At 38.5% G+C, this 16,366-nt stretch overlaps 1 protein-coding gene across 5 annotated transcripts in view; it reads right to left on the bottom strand.

Moving 5' to 3' along the window:
• The window catches only part of TDRD3 (tudor domain containing 3), a 301,146-nt gene that overhangs the window by 52,106 nt on the left and 232,674 nt on the right, over nt 1-16,366 (bottom strand). For all 5 annotated transcript variants that reach the window (XM_037894974.2, XM_037894990.2, XM_037894967.2 and 2 more), the window contains 2 exons: nt 4,803-5,650; nt 2,558-2,683 (listed from right to left, as the gene is read on the bottom strand). In XM_037894974.2, coding sequence (XP_037750902.1) covers nt 2,558-2,683; nt 4,803-5,650 — 974 coding nt within the window. The remainder of the gene's footprint in view (nt 1-2,557; nt 2,684-4,802; nt 5,651-16,366) is intronic.

Genomic DNA, 16,366 nt, shown 5'->3' with positions numbered 1-16,366 from the left:
AAATAATGTAAAGTAAAAAAAAATCTTTTTAATTAAAAACAGTCAGATTGCAGGGCTTTTATACATATATTACAAGAACTAAGCAAAACTATAAAGATTTATTATTTTTGCATGACAAGTACAATGATAGTTGTTAATGGGGTCTTTAAAAAAAACCAATACTCAGTAGCCCTTTTATTTACCTTGTGTAACCTATCAGAGTTAGATTTGTAACATTTCGTATACTAATGCCAATGGTTTGGTTTTCTATATTTCTAGCAATCAGTATGTTAGCTGTCAGAGAGGTTTTTTAAAAGAAACATACCAGGATCCAAAGAAAATGAGATAATGGAAGAACGCTACAGCAGGACTATCACTCTGCAGCAATAGATTTCCACATGTAATGTATAGCTCTAGGAACTTTCAGATCATCTTGCATTAACTTCTTCAGATGAGGTGGAAATTAAAAGGGGATCCCAGAAATATCAGGCAGATGGGATCTACATCCCAGCAAAGAGAGAAGATTCTTTCACTAAAGCAGTCCAGTCCTATATCTATATTGACAATGAAAAATCTTTTTCTTATTGATAACACCAAGAATCACTACACTTCTACAGTAAGCACTTTGATAGTTATGCTAACGGGGAAAGCAGTATCTCAGCATCATTTGGGTGGTCATAGAGGATGTCAGCCAAAAGAAACAGAACAACACAGTGGTTAAACTGGATTTTCATATGCCTTCAGTTCAGTGTTTCTTACTTTGCTGCTGACTGACATAACATTTTTGCATCCTCCTCCTGCAGAGAAGTACTTTCTCTATTTTGATGTATGTTGAGAAATTTTAGGTGTGATTCAGTTTCTAAGCACCAAAAAAGTGTTTTGGAGAAAACAGTCACAAGGAATCTGAAAAATAGATTGAATATGCTTCGTGGTTTTATTGCAGCATAGACTATAGAGTTAAATCATTAAAGCTCCTCCTATCAGCACTGACACTTGCTTCAAAGGATGCTTTTAAATGCAATGTGGGGAACCAAGCAGTATTACAGAACCAGAGCTGAAGTATGGGACAAAGAAGATGCCTGTATGTAGGTAACAGCACATCTTCAGTACAGATTATCAAGGACCAGTATTACGTGGAAAGACTAGGGTCAAATATAGAGAATCCCTCTAAAGGATGGAACATAGCCACTCTTGTTGACAGTAGAAAATGACTGAATGAAAGGAATCCCTGCAGTCAATTTGGAGATGGCTATAAACTGGATCATACTGATCAAGCCCCAGAAAGTCTCAAATCTTATGGTGAACCACAAGGCTTTAGAACTTCACTTTGAACTGCTGTATATGTTGCCTAAGTCACTCTTACATTGGTTAATGTATGAATACTGAGAGAGAGAAACCACAAAATAACTTAAAATATATCTACTAGCATTAGAACAAGATTCCAATAAGTGTTGAGAAGTTGAAGAGGAATGTATTTAAAATGAGAATTAGATCTAGCATCAGGACACAAAAGTAAAGCGCAAAGTGCAAATAACTTTCTCGTGCAAGAAACTCAGAGATGCAAGGATATCCAAGCAGCAAAATAGCGAAATCTCAGGGTTTCTCCATAAGCACTTTGAGACCAACTATCAGCCTGTGGTGAAACTCAAAGAGAGAAGATGGGAGAAAGGAATGAGGTGCCTTACAAGTGGAAGATTTTGAAATATCAAGAGTTGGGAAACAACTGTGTCCCAAAAGGTGGTAAGTAGCAGTTCGACCAGTGGAAATAAGATATTGAGACTTCATAGGAAAATTAATGCAGAAACTAGAAAACGTTTCAGATTCCTGTAGAGTTGCCAAACAAAACAAAAACAAAAAATCCACAAGGGAGATCCACAGAATGAGAGGTAGCAACTCAAGATGAAAGACAGTTGGCAGTGAACACTGGGTGACTGCTTATTTCCAAAGCCTTTTAAAAATTAGATGCTATAAGGCCAATATGTTCTAAGCAAATCTCTGTAATCACACAGTTTTGGCATGATATTTGGCAAAGAAGAAAAAAGTGAAACAAAAAACAAAAAAAGAAAAATCATGATACAAACAAATCTGTATTTTTTTACCTATACATATACACATAATAAAAATGTTTGGAATATATTTGTATATCTGAAAGGCTCTTTTCCTAATCTTTACATGTAAAAAAAAACAATAGCCATGTCAGTGAATCAGAAATCTTATTTTGACAATCACTTGGTATTCCATATATAGAGTAAACACAAACTTGCGAGAGAATAAAATATGCATAAAATGCCCATTTTGCATATACAAATCACTGTTTCTCTAACAAGTAAATAATGGTATTCATTTTCAAAACAATACAATTTAATTTTATTATACATGAAAAATAATACCACAGGATTCTTTTCTATTATATAAGGGTGTTTATTTAAATAACTAAGGCAGATCTATTCAGTTTTAAAGTATTTTTCCACACAGTGCTTTTACATTTATACCCTTTGCAGGACTCATCTGTTTAAAGCTACATATTTTATACAAATAATGTAGTTTATATCTTTGTATACAATTTGTTATCACATACCCATGCCTCTGCGTGAATGGGCCTGATGTTGCTTAGTAGCACCTCTTCATAGTTTCCATAATCACAGAATTTAACAACTGCAGTTGTTCCAGAAGAATGAAGAGCTTCAATTTCTGCCCTATAAAACTTAAAGAGAAATTTCAAAAGGTCATAAAACATTGGATTAAATATTACAAGAAAATCAATAACATTTTAAAAGATTATATTTTAAACAATTTATTATAAAAGTTATTAAATTTTCAAAAAATGTTTGTATCAAATATGCATATTCTAGAAACTCATGTCAGTTTCAAACCAAACGCAAATTTACATGTCCCTCATTACCTGGACATTTTTACACAATGGAGAAAAGATAGACAGTGGACAGAGCTAAGAATTAGCAATTCATTTGGACTTTTTATTCAGAACACATTCAGATTATTACAAAAAATGTGTGAGCGTTCCTAGACCAACAGAATGCCTAAGTGATTTAGGGTTTAAAATGCAGGGAAGTCCTGGTGGCATTATCAGAGACAGAAAAGTGGTATCAAGATGACAACTATTTTATCTTTCTAAAAGGATTTATAGAAGGAGAGTAGGGATTCACTTTTCTAATTCTAACAAAACAAGAAGTTTGAACAAGTACACTTCTAATTAATTTCTACAAGGATCTTAAAGGGGATTTAGAGCAGCCGTCAGCCAAACTAACCTCAGCCTTTTCCCAAACAGAACTAAGCTGAAATATGTTCAAATCAGTTCACATAAATTAATCCGCCCTATCAAGCATCTATGTTCAGATAATCTCCAGACTGAAACAAATCTTTGGAGGCTATCCTATCACTCTTTATAGAGTTGAACAGGAAGAAATCATTATTTCCTGTAGTAATTGCAACCACCACTGCACTTGACTACCTGGCTACAGGATCTTTCCAAGCAACCACTGGAGACAGCACAGGCACACACCAGTCCACGACTATCTGCTGCATCAATACATTTCTTGTCGCTAATTTTCACCAAGATACACTACATCAATAACAAGCAATGAATTATGTTCTTGCTTAGCACATTTTGTGAGTTCCTGATTATCCACAACCCAGCAATTCAAGCATCAAACAATGATTAAATTATTTTTCTCAAAAAATTCCATCCATAATTCGTGTACATGATGCAAATGAACCAGTTCCAAATATGCACATATATTTGAAACATGCAACCCCCTATATTAACCTGTCCTCATGACGGCAAACATTTGTGTATGAACATCTGACCATTTGTTTGAGTCATATAAGCCAAAGAGGCAGATTAAAAATAAAAAACCTTAATTGCTTCTTTATTTAAAAGAAAAAATTAATTATTGTAAAAGTTTCCAAAACTGCCCTGGCCAGTTCCCACTCTGAACATTTATACACCAGAATGACTGCTTAAAATATTAAAATAATACAAATCACACCTGATAAAAAAACAGACATATGAAATCATTAGAAATATTAGCTGTTAGACCAACAATGAAAAAATCCACAAAAACCCACAAAAACCATAAACAATGAAAAAATCCAAAAAAGACCAACAATGAAAAAATCCATAAAAACCCACAAAAAATTAATGTAATTTTTCTTTTCAGATTATCAAAAAACTCAGGGTTGGGGGGCAGAGATTAAAAAACCAAAAAAGATGGATGGCAATAGCAATTGAGATTAACAATTGGGAAAAAATAATGTAACAATGAGGAAAAAAAAAGAAAATTTCTTCTCATAATCAAAAGTAGCAGGAATTGGAAACATTAAAAAGTTCAAATGAAACAAGGGAATATTTATACTTTTAAAGTCAAGACAACAAAATTGTTGGCTTTTGAACATAGACGCAAATAATTAACCCATTCTAGAAATATTTCAGCTAATAAACAATGTCCTGGTGACGTATAAAAACAAACAGCAGGGAGGTGCCCATTTCCTCTGATCAATGTGATCTTCACCTATATTAAGAAGGGCTGTAGGCTGCTGCTGCTAGCACCAAAAATGTCATCTGTTCACTATAAAGATCACTCTGGACAGCAAGGAATTCCGTTTCCCTTCCCCAAGACTTAGTACGCCATGTACCTCACGTATGCGGCCCTAGATAACAAGTTACTAGCTCAAGTAAGAAATTACACACACATGCTCTCTCTCTCTCTCTCCCCCCTCCCCCTTTGTGGCAGAACATTGAAGCCACCATCCCTTTTGTTTTTAAAGATACAATTTACAGTATTTCCTACTTGATTGGGGCATACCTTGTTGTCTTCCCAATAAAGAGCAAAACATTCATCCCTGGGCCTCCAGCTTTTACCATACTCCACAGGAATAGACGGTTCCAATATTTTTTCTGGTTTGATGGGCCCAGATCTCCTTTTCGGACCAGCGTTATAATATAACATTTTGTCTTCAAAAGGTGGAGCAACATTGGGTCCTGGTGATTTAATAGGTCCTACTCGTCTTCCTTTCTGTGGATATTCAGTGTCTCCATTTGGTAAAGCATTAAAACTATCAGTTCTAATAGGATTCTTGTAGTCACTATTCATACCAAAATGTTGCTCATTTTTTAAACTGAAAGTTTCATTACTTATTGTTCGTGTTTTCCTGTCATAAAAATTGTCAGGATTATGTATTTGGTTTTCCTTTTTTCCTCGTTTCTGATTATCATCATCAATGGTATCTTGAACACTGGAATTCTCTCTCAATTCCATGAATGCAGCCCCTTTTCCTAGTCTGTTTTGCATAGCATTATCCCTCTTTCTAAAAGAAACATCACTCTGGTGAATGGCTGAGGGATGACCAATATCCTTTAGCCTATCATTCCTTGGATAAAGTCTATCACACTTATTTTTATCCTCAGTCCATTGCTCTGGTCCTAAAGAGCTGTGTTTTTCAGGACCTCTGTTTCTTGGTAAGCCACTACTTTCCAAAACCTGTCTTGAATTCTGAATGTCCCTTTGAAAACGAGGGGGTTTCTCATTTCTTGGCTGTCTAGTATCATTTCGAGGAAGATATCTTGGATGGGTGTAGTCTTTTATGCCATTCTGCTCTATACTGAGCACTCTGTGTTGCACTTGATGTGGTGGATGAGACTGTGATTTTGGTTCTACAAAGAAAAAGAACACAGTGTTTCAATTACTGGCACCATTAATTTGTGGCATGAACAATTTACTTCACATACAAAGAATCAGTTTTAAGAAATAACACGTCAGACACTGAAAGATACAGAGGTTCTATGATTAGTTTAGAAAAACAAGTGGCGTTCACCCACGTGGTGTGGCAATGGAATAGTACACCATGTTTAACAGGGACAGAACTAGGTTTGAACTTGAGATTATCATTCCCAAATCCAGTGGGAAATATGTACCATACTCTGTGGTACTTCCATCAAAACACGTACTCACATGAAAGTGTGGGTGAGAGATCTGCAGGAAGCCACTCATTTTTCCCCAAAGGCAACTTGCTTGAACAGCTGCCATTTTAAGGAGGGGGGAGAAAACAAAGATTCCAGTGTGGAGAAAAGGAAGGGGAGAACACAAAGGAAAAAAAGAAGATTTCTAATTTAAATTATGGCTTCCAAATTCAGAGCAAGATGTAGATGAACTCAGACATACTCAAGATACAACAAGGTGTGTTTAAGAACATAAGAACATAAGAATGGCCTTAATGGGTCAGACCAAAGGTCCATCTAGCCCAGTAGCCTGTCTTCCAACAGTGGCCAATGCCAGGTACCCCAGAGGGAATGAACAGAACAGGTAATCATCAAGTGATCCATTCCCTATCACTCATTCCCAGCTTCTGGTAAACAGAGACTAGGGACAGCATCTTCTCTTAATCTCTTCTCTTTGGCAGCAAACGGGGACAGGTACAGTATCTGAAAAATGGATAGTAGCTAAACCTTTAAATGGAATGTAACAGGGAGACCTTCTTATGAAAAAGTCAGTGAGCTAACTAGAAAATTTACACGCCTCAGAGACTACAAAGTAATACTAAAGCTTTTATCTGCTTATGCCATCTTTTCAATCTTTAATCTTGTCTGTTCCCAAACCCCCAATTCACAAACATGGCAGGAAGAATCCAACAAGACAGCAATACCATTCCTGGGTCGCTTTTGCTGGAAAACACTTGAAAATAAGGTGCATTTCGTTCTTTCAGTATGTTTTTAATAGAGATCTTTCACGTTGGTTTTACATTTGCAAAAATATTCTTAAATGTTATTCCAAAATTACATAGAACAGAATAAATTGGGAAATAGCAATGAAATTATGTGAGAAAACAGAAAAAATATTTATAAACAGACATGTACAAATCTAGGAAAGAGCCATACAATCAAAAAAAGAAAAAAAAAATCCCGGCATTACCATAGAAGTGCCAAAATAGACCTTGAGTCAGCAAGGAAAGTAAGCATATCAATGGCCCCACTGACTTCAGTGGGATTACTCATGTGTTTAAAGTTAATACATGCTTATTACCTTGCTGAATCAAATCCATACCAAGTACTAGCAACTAATAGTTGAGAATTATAATTGTATAATTGTAAGTCAAATTACACAGGACATTACAAAAACACATTGTGTAAGTAAATGTATTATCCTTCAGAGTAACCTGGTTTTTTTCTGGCCAATTATTTAGTGAAATTAATCACAATTCATTGCACATGCCCCTGCGGAAAATGATCAAAAGGAACAAACTGAATATAAAAATTTGGAACCACTGCTTATGTTACTTTATAGTCAGATGTACGTCACTTAGTCCAATAAAACTATTTACCAAAAAAAAAAAAAAAAAAAAAGGACTTTCACTGGGAATTGGGTCCTTGAAACTCTCTGTCAATTTTTGTATTTAGTCTTATGAAAAGGGTACAAAGCATTTTTATTAGCAGCACTTTTTAGCAAATTTTAAGACCATTCTCCCGTCTCAAGTAGTCTTTTCAAGTTCAATAGAGCTATTCACACTATTTAGCTTGAGATACAGCAGTACAGAATAATTGTAAAAAGTAAAGCCAAATTCTGTCCTCAATATACTCATTTGCAACCCTCCCAAAGTTAATGGGAGTTGCAGCTGTGTAGCTCAAGTCAGAATTCGGTCTCAAGTTAACACATTGTACCATGTAGCCATAGGTGTCAGTGGAACCTGATGCCTATGCCGAGCTCTGAGACCCTCCCACCTTGCAAGGTCCTAGAGCCAAGGATGCCCCCCAAGCCTGGATGTCTACAGTGGAGTTAACAGCCCTGCAGTCTGACCCCTGTGAGCCTGAGTCAGCAGACACACGCCAGCCGTGAGTGTCTAACTGCAGTGTAGACATACCCAAGGGGTCTAGAATGCCTGCAATTCCTTTAGGGGTTATCAAGGGATTAATGTAGGGTACATTGATTTAAATCAAGGCTATTTAAATCAGTGATTTAATTAATTATTTAAATCACCAAGTGGAAAGCCTCAATTTAAATAATTAATCGTAATCAACTTTTCCATTTGTACTTTAGTTATTCTCTAAAGAAAGGTGCATTCTCACTGGCTGATATAATCATTAAATATGTTGATTTGTAACTAAATAGAGCATTTACACTAGATTTAGTGCATCTTTTTGCTACCTAAGAGGGTACACTATAAAGATATACATTTATTTAAGCAATCATATAGCTTAATATTTTCAGATTCTTATTAACTGTTTATTTTTAGTATGAACTTCTGTTGGTGAAAGAGACAAGCTTTTGAACTACACAGAGTTCTTCTTCAGCTCTGTGTAGGTCGAAAGCTTGTCTCTTTTGCCAAGAGATGTTGGTCCAATAAAATATATCATCTCACCCACCTTGTCTCTCTTATTTCCTTGGACTAATACAGCTACAGTAACACTGCAAACATTTTTAGTCTGTTAGAAAATGCTGAATGATATATTGCTTATTTACTAGATAATTAAGTTTTTGCACATGATTTGTATTAAGCTTCATTAGAATGGTAACTGGAATTTAATTAAACACACAAAGCAGCGTATAAGATTTATTCGTATTAAACAAAAAACCTTAAAAGGTTTTGGATACAAAAACTTCTCTTATCAAAACATGTTTCACAATTACAACTAAATGATTTATTAAATGAGGGATTAACTATAGTCAGCTAATTAAACTGATCATTTCAGGTCAGCCTGGGAAAATTTTCAAATATGCTGAACTGAAAGTGACTGGAGTTTAAATTTCTAGTCACACTTCAGTCTCTTGAAAATAAGACGGCCTCCTAAATTACTTAGGCTGACCTACTGTGCCATATTTATAAAAGTTGACCTCAAAAGTCAGATGTTTCCCCCTGATTCTTTATTTATATAGAAAAGCAGCCTTTAACTCAAAGTTTTTGATAGAGGCTTACGGAGTCAGCATATTTTTTTTATTTACGTATTTTAAGAGATAATAAGTAGTTTAGGCCTTAACATATTGTGACGTGGTCTAATTAAAAAATAACCACGCAAATCAATGTTGCTACCACTGTTATATAATTGCAAAGAATCTTATACAAAGTGTGACACATGGCCAGAAAGGGTTAAGCATACTGCAGGCTAAATGACCCAAAGCCAACCATGAAAGAAATATTAGAACGTATGTGAATGGTAATTAGGGCCTGATCCTACCACCAGGAGAGGAAAGTAATCAAGAACAGTCAGCATGGATTCACCAAGGGCAAGTCATGCCTGACTAATCAAATTGCCTTCTATGACGAGATAAGTGGCTCTGTGGATGAGGGGAAAGCAGTGGACGTACTGTTCCTTGATTTTAGCAAAGCTTTTGACACGGTCTCCCACAGTATTCTCGCCAGTAAGTGAAAGAAGTATGGGCTGGATGAATGGACTATAAGGTGGAGAGAAAGCTGGCTAGATTGTCGGGCTCAACAGGTAGTGATCAATGGCTCCATGTCTAGTTGGCAGCCGGTATCAAGTGGAGTGCCCCAAGGGTCGGTCCTCAGGCCGGTTTTGTTAAATATCTTCATTAATGATCTGGAGGATGGTGTGGATTGCACCCTCAGCAAGTCTGCAGATGACACTAAACTGGGAGGAGAGGTAGATACGCTGGAGGGTAGGGATAGCATACAGTGGGAACTAGACAAATTAGAGGATTGGGCCAAAAGAAATCTGATGAGGTTCAACAAGGACAAGTGCAGAGTCCTGCACTTAGGACGGAAGAATCCCATGCACCGCTACAGACTAGGGACCGAATGGCTAGGCAGCAGTTCTCCAGAAAAAGACCTAGGGGTTACAGTGGACGAGAAGCTGGATATGAGTCAACAGTGTGCCATTGTTGCCAAGAAGGCCAATGGCATTTTGGGATGTATAAGTAGGGGAATTGCCAGCAGATCGAGGGACGTGATCGTTCCTTTCTATTCGACATTGGTGAGGCCTCATCTGGAGTACTGTGTCCAGTTTTGGGCCCCATACTACAAGAAGGATGTGGATAAATTGGAAAATGTCCAGCAGAGGGCAACAAAAATGATTAGGGGACTGGAACACATGACTTATGAGGAGAGGCTGAGGGAACTGGGATTGTTTAGTCAGCGGAAGAGAAGAATGAGGGGGGATTTGATAGCTGCTTTCAACTACCTGAAAGGGGGTTCCAAAGAGGATGGATCTAGACTGTTCTCAGTGGTAGTAGATGACAGAACGAGGAGTAATGGTCTCAAGTTGCAGTGGGGGAGGTTTAGGTTGGATATTAGGAAAAACTTTTTCACTAGGAGGGTGGTGAAACACTGGAATGCGTTACCTAGGGAGGTGGTGGTATCTCCTTCCTTAGAAGTTTTTTAAGTCAGGCTTGACAAAGCCCTGGCTGGGATGATTTAATTGGGGATTGGTCCTGCTTTGAGCAGGGGGTTGGACTAGATGACCTCCTGAGGTCCCTTGCAACCCTGATATTCTATGATCTCAGATCTGCTTGATGCTTCAATGCAGGGGAAGCTTATGCCACAAGATTGAGATCCCAGCTCTGACTGGACCACCCTGAATATAATTTGGACTATAACCTATGGACCAATTCTGAAAGAACTCTTTGCAACCACAAAGCTCACCATCTCTGCTATGAATCTAAACCTCAAGACTGTACTCATATCTGTATTATACTGATCTTTTAATCAACACTCTCTTTTCTTTAATACATTTTAGTTTAGTTAATGAGAACTGGCTTGTAAGCATGTATTTGGGTAAAATCTGGAATATTCATTAACCTGGGAGGTAATGTGTTAGATCCTTTGGGATTAGTAGAACTTTCTTATATGATGAATAAGATTTTCAGTAATCCTCATCATATTTGACTTGGGTGTCTGGGTGGAGGCCTGAGGCTGGTTACTCTAAGGGAACTGTGCTGTTGGCTTCTGGGTAACCAGCGAGGTATTACAGAAGCTGTTTTGTGCTGGTTTGGTAAATCTACGTATGGAATAGCCACCAGCTTTGGGGACTGTCTGCCCCATTCTTTGCATTTCACCCTAATTGAGTGACCTCGGTTGGCTCCTCTGCGACTCTGGTCATACATATTTTATATTAAATTGAGATTTCATTTTAAAAAGTTTTATTTTTAAAAATAAAAACTCCTATTATAATTTAAACAATAAAATAAAAAATCCAATTAAAATGAAAACATCTTTTTTTTGTTTTGTTTTTAAAAACAATCATTGATTTTTCTCCACCCTGATATAATGACAGTCATTTTTCATATTCCATAAATGAAAATATATTTACAATTTATTTTGATGTGAAAAGTAATATTACTTAGTGTATAAACTGTCACTCAAAGTATGTGATAGATTAAACTAAATCTGGATATAATAAGTTTTTGAAGAGCTTTTGGAGTGCATATTGGTAACACATAATTTCCCATGGTCTGAGGACACATTCTAGTTAAACTGATGACAGTCAGCTATTAAACAGACCTGTTTGCCTTGAGGGACATCAGAGGCATATATTTATCTCTGCAGAAAAACCTGGAAGAGATTTTTATATTCAACTCCTGTGTCTGTTTTAGGGATGGGCAGAAATTCTATAATGGTGAATTTTCAAAATAATTTTTATGGTGGTCATTCTGAAAAAGAAGATGGTTAATTTATTGTATAGTCTGTTCATATCTTACATAACAGTATCTGATGTAATTACTATAAATTTAATGTTTTAACAGGTGGGTTTTTTTAGTTTTCTTGCCGTGGGTTTAAATTTTTAAGTATCTGGAAATACTGTTTTGCCATTTTCTGAAATCTTTCTACGAATTATGTAATTATTTTGGTGGGGGTTGCAGTTTAAGGCCACAAGCAAGCAAGGCACTTAAGTATATACTTACAAATATAGAAGGTTTATTACCAAAAGTAAGAAATGTACAGTAAAGAATCAGTAGCATGCCATACGCTAGATTCGAATAATGCAATTCACTACGAAGCCACAATATAACTTCATATAATTAACAATCCCTGAACAGCAAAGTAACCAGCAACAAAACAGCTGGGATGTTGCAGGGCATGGTGTAAGTATCTCACACACTGATCCGCCCTGTAATTTCCTACACTACATTTGGATCTTGTAGCCCCTTGCATCCATTTGAAGGGATTCATATTTTTAAGAGAGCCAAAAAATTTGAGAGCAAGCCAAAAAAACCCCAAACAAGTCCATTTAATAGATGACTGAGATGCATAATAATGCATCAGGTATAACAGATACACGTGGACATAATCACACAAATGTAATCACAAAAACTATTTCAGGATAATATTATAAAACTCCAAAAATATTAAGCACACAGTTCTGGATGTCATGTAATAAAAAAATTACACTTTGGGCCTATATTTAAAAGGAGTGTAATCTATGTCTTTTTCCAGCCATCTGAGTATGTCCCACATCTAAACATATTGTGTAATGAACTCCAAATTGTTTAAAGTTTAGAGAATGTTCACGGCTACAAAATGAAAGGGCTCAATCTTGAACCACCTCTAACACCCATGGAGAGGAGTAACGGGGCATCAGGCACCCCATTATTTCCTTCAGATGGCAACCCATACCACTAGTCTGTGCAAGTTGGGAAGAGCAGCTGCTGTGGGGCCCACCGTGCTCTCTACCACACTACTGAGCGGGGAATGCGAAGGCGAGGAGAAAGAGAAGGCAGTCTTGACTCTGCCCTCTCAACATGGATGAGTTGGTGTGCAGGTATAAATGATGTGTTATCATTACAAGGCTGATAAAGTTTACTTCCAGTAGGGGAATAGGAGAGAGCAGGAACTGTGACACTGCGGACCTTCATTTAATCCTGGAGAACACTATTATATATAATTCCACAAACTAGCTTCAAATGTTTTTTTCCCGCTTATTGATTTCAATTTCAAGGAATAGTTACAGAACATTACTAATTCAGATAATGCTTCTGTTCACTTTTTTAAAATCAAGATTGATTTTAAGGTCAAGAGAAGGAATTTTTAATGATTTAGAATTCAAATTATTTGTAAAGACTATTGCCTGTCTGGAAGATAATGTTCATTTAAGAGACAGACAGTTCATTTCTGAGGTGTGCAATTACCCTCCATCACACAGAGGAGCAAAAAGATTTAGAATAGCGTAACAGTGATGCAGAAAATAGAAGCTTTTAGCAGAATGGTTTTGGCAGCGGGCTTAGAACTTGACACAGCTAAATATGTCCAAAATTAAGTTCTTGGAGGAACTCATGTAACAACTTTTTTTCCACATCAAAAATTTTAGCAGCAAGGTAACAAAGTTGGCAAAACATTGGCCTAACATATTGGAGAACAATGTGTTTCTAACGTAAGTGCTATTGAGTAGCAGCACAGGGGGTGGTGAAAACGGATAAAAACTTTATTGTTTTTATCACGGTATCCAAGAAATAAGCATCATTTAAAAAGATTCCATTTTGCCTACGGAATAATTAGCTCTTTTAACAGTACATGAAGATTGCCATGCTACTAAAAGAGGAGGTTACTCACCTGTGCAATAAGTGATGATCGTCGAGATGAGCATCCCTGCGGGTGCTCCACTGTCGGTGTAGGTGCGCCCCTGCGCTGCTGTTCGGAGATTTTTACAGCAGTTCCCGTATCAGTCACGCATGCACGAGCCTGCCTCACATACCAGTCTTGTCTTAATAGTGCGCATGTGCGGCCGAACTCCTCAGTTCCTTCTCTACAACGGAGGCTGCCCTAGCTCCGAAGTAGAGGGGAGGTGGGTGGGGAGTGGAGCACCCACAGGGACACTTATCTCGAAGAACGTCCGTTACTGCACAGGTGAGTAACCTCCTCCTCTTCTTCGAGAGGTGTCCCTGTGAGTGCTCCACTGTAGGTGACTGAAAAGCAGTACCTCTCAAGGAGGTAGGGACTTCGGCTCTGGAAGGAAAGCAGTAGATAGAACAGCTCTGCCCATACGTGTATCGGTGATGGGTCCCTGTGTAAGAGCATAATGTTTTGCAAACGTATTTTCAGAAGCCCAAATGGCAGCTCTGAAAATGTCCTTAAGGGGGACATTATGCAGAAAGGCCACTGATGCTGCTATGGATCTGGTGGAGTGAGTCCTGATAAAAGTAGGGGGAGTCACATTCTGTAATTGATAGCAGAGACAAATGCAACTCGAGATCCAGTTAGAAAGTCTGTAGTTAGGGACAGATGAGCCCTTAGAGCGTTCTGCAGCGGGGACAAATAGCTTGTCAGAACGCCTAAAGGTTTTAGTCCTGTCCAAGTAGAAGGACAAAGCTCGGCACATGTCTAAAGCGTGCATTGTAGATTCAAAGAAATTTGCATGTGGTTATGGAAAAAGGTAGGGAGAGGGATAGGCTCATTGACGTGGAAAGATGAGTGCACCTTCGGTAGAATTCTGGGGAGTAAGCGTAGGGTGACTTTGTGCTTAAAAAATATGGTGTATGGTGGATCTGCCATGAGTGCTTCAATTTCTCCTGCACATCTCGCAGAAGTAATTGCTACTAGAAATGCAGTTTTCATAGAGAGATGTAGGAGGGAACATGTGGCTAATTGTTCAAATGGTTTTTGGGTTAGACAAATTAAGACTAGGAGAAGGTTCCAAGGTGGATTAGGCAGTTTGATGTCTGGGTATAGGGTTTGGGATCCCTTAAAGAATCGCTTAGTAATGGGGTGAGCAAAGATAGGCCTATCGTCGGTGGCATCATGGAACATTGTAATTGTGGCCAAGTGGACTTTGATGGAACTCAGAGAGAGTCCAGAGAGTTTAATCTCTAACAGATAGTCAAGGATTAGCAGGAGAGGCACGGAAAAAAGGAGTGGTTTCTGTGGCAGCACACCAGTGTGTAAATCTTGTCCAGTTATGAAGGTACGTGTGCATGTAGAATTCGTTGTGCTATGAAGGAGTACATTTCAAACCTGCTCCGAGCAAGTTCACTTGGCATGAGAGAACCATGAAGGAGCCAAACCTTGAGGTGTAACATGGTTAAATTGGCGTGGAATAGTAGACCGTGTTGTTGGGACAAGAGATTCGGGTGGAGGGGTAGTGGGATGGGTGCGGAAGCGCCATCTTGGCAAGGAAAGGGTACCATGCCTGTCTGGGTGATCATTATGACCTTGGCTTGGTCTGTTCGTATTTTTATCAGTACTTTGTGTATGAGTGGTATTGGGGAAATGCATACGTTAGGTCGGTGTTCCATGAAAACATGAACGCATCCCCCGAGGAGCGTTTGCCTAGTTCTGCTCTGGAACAAAATCTTGGGCATTTCTTGTTTGCTGCATTTCCAAAAGGTCTGTGGTTGGGTATTCCCATGTGTGAAATATGTCTAGTACTATATCCTCATTTAGTTCCCATTCATGGTCTATGGGAAATCTTCTGCTGAGGTAGTCTGCGGTGGTATTGAGAGAGACAGGTAAGTATGCAGCTGATATTCAGACATTGTGTCAGACACCAGTTCCATCATTTCATCGCTTCTGTAGAAAGGGAGTGGGATTCCCTCCCCCTTGCCTGTTTACATAGAACATGCAGACAATGTTGTCAGTCATTATCCTGACATGTTGGTTTTGTATGAAGGGGAGAAAATGGAGGCAGGCATTGCGTATCGTTCAGAGTTCTAGACGTGAAGGGACGCCTCGGCAGGAGACGAAAGCTCCTGGGCAGTGTATTGGGGCATGTGTGCTCCCTATCCCATAAGGGATGCATCCATAGTTATGATAACCAGCAGGACATCCTGTAGAAAGGGGACCCCAAAGCAAACGTTGTGAGGCAATGTCCACCAGTGGAGAGAGTCCTTGACTCTGGGAAGTATGTATAAAAGGTTGTTCAGACCATAGACAAACACCTCATGAATAGGCGAGCGTTCCTGACTACAAAAGTGCAAGAGGCCATGTGGCCTAGGAGTTGTAGGCAATCTCGTGCCATCACCTGTGGACTGTTGTATAGCATCAAAAGGTTGATGGTGTTGAAAAGGTGGAGTGGGAGAGATGCTATTCTTTTGTATGAGTCAAAAGGTGTTCCTATGAACTCCAGTTGTGGGGTGGGAGTGAGTGTAGATTTTCTTTGTTCATTCACAGGCCAAGAGCATGGAAACATTGGACTGTCCATTGTGTGGACTGAATGGCTTCTTGGAGGGTCCAGTCTTTGAAAAGGCGGTTGTCGAGGTAAGTAAAAATTATGATTCCCTGCCTTCTGAGATGAACTGTTACAACTGCGAGGAGTTTGGAAAAAGACACGAGGCGCAGTCGAGAGGCTGAAAGGTAGGACCCTTTACTGGTAGTGTTGTGAGCCCAGAACGAAGCGAATAAAACATCTATGGGCAGGATGTATGGTCACATGAACATAAGCGTCCTGCAGGTGGAGGGCTGAAAACCAATCTCCCTGCTTCAGTGCTGGGAT

Source organism: Chelonia mydas, chromosome 1, assembly GCF_015237465.2.
Source record: "Chelonia mydas isolate rCheMyd1 chromosome 1, rCheMyd1.pri.v2, whole genome shotgun sequence".
NCBI classification, from domain to species: Eukaryota; Metazoa; Chordata; order Testudines; family Cheloniidae; genus Chelonia; species Chelonia mydas.
This window is presented reverse-complemented; position numbering and strand designations above follow the sequence as displayed.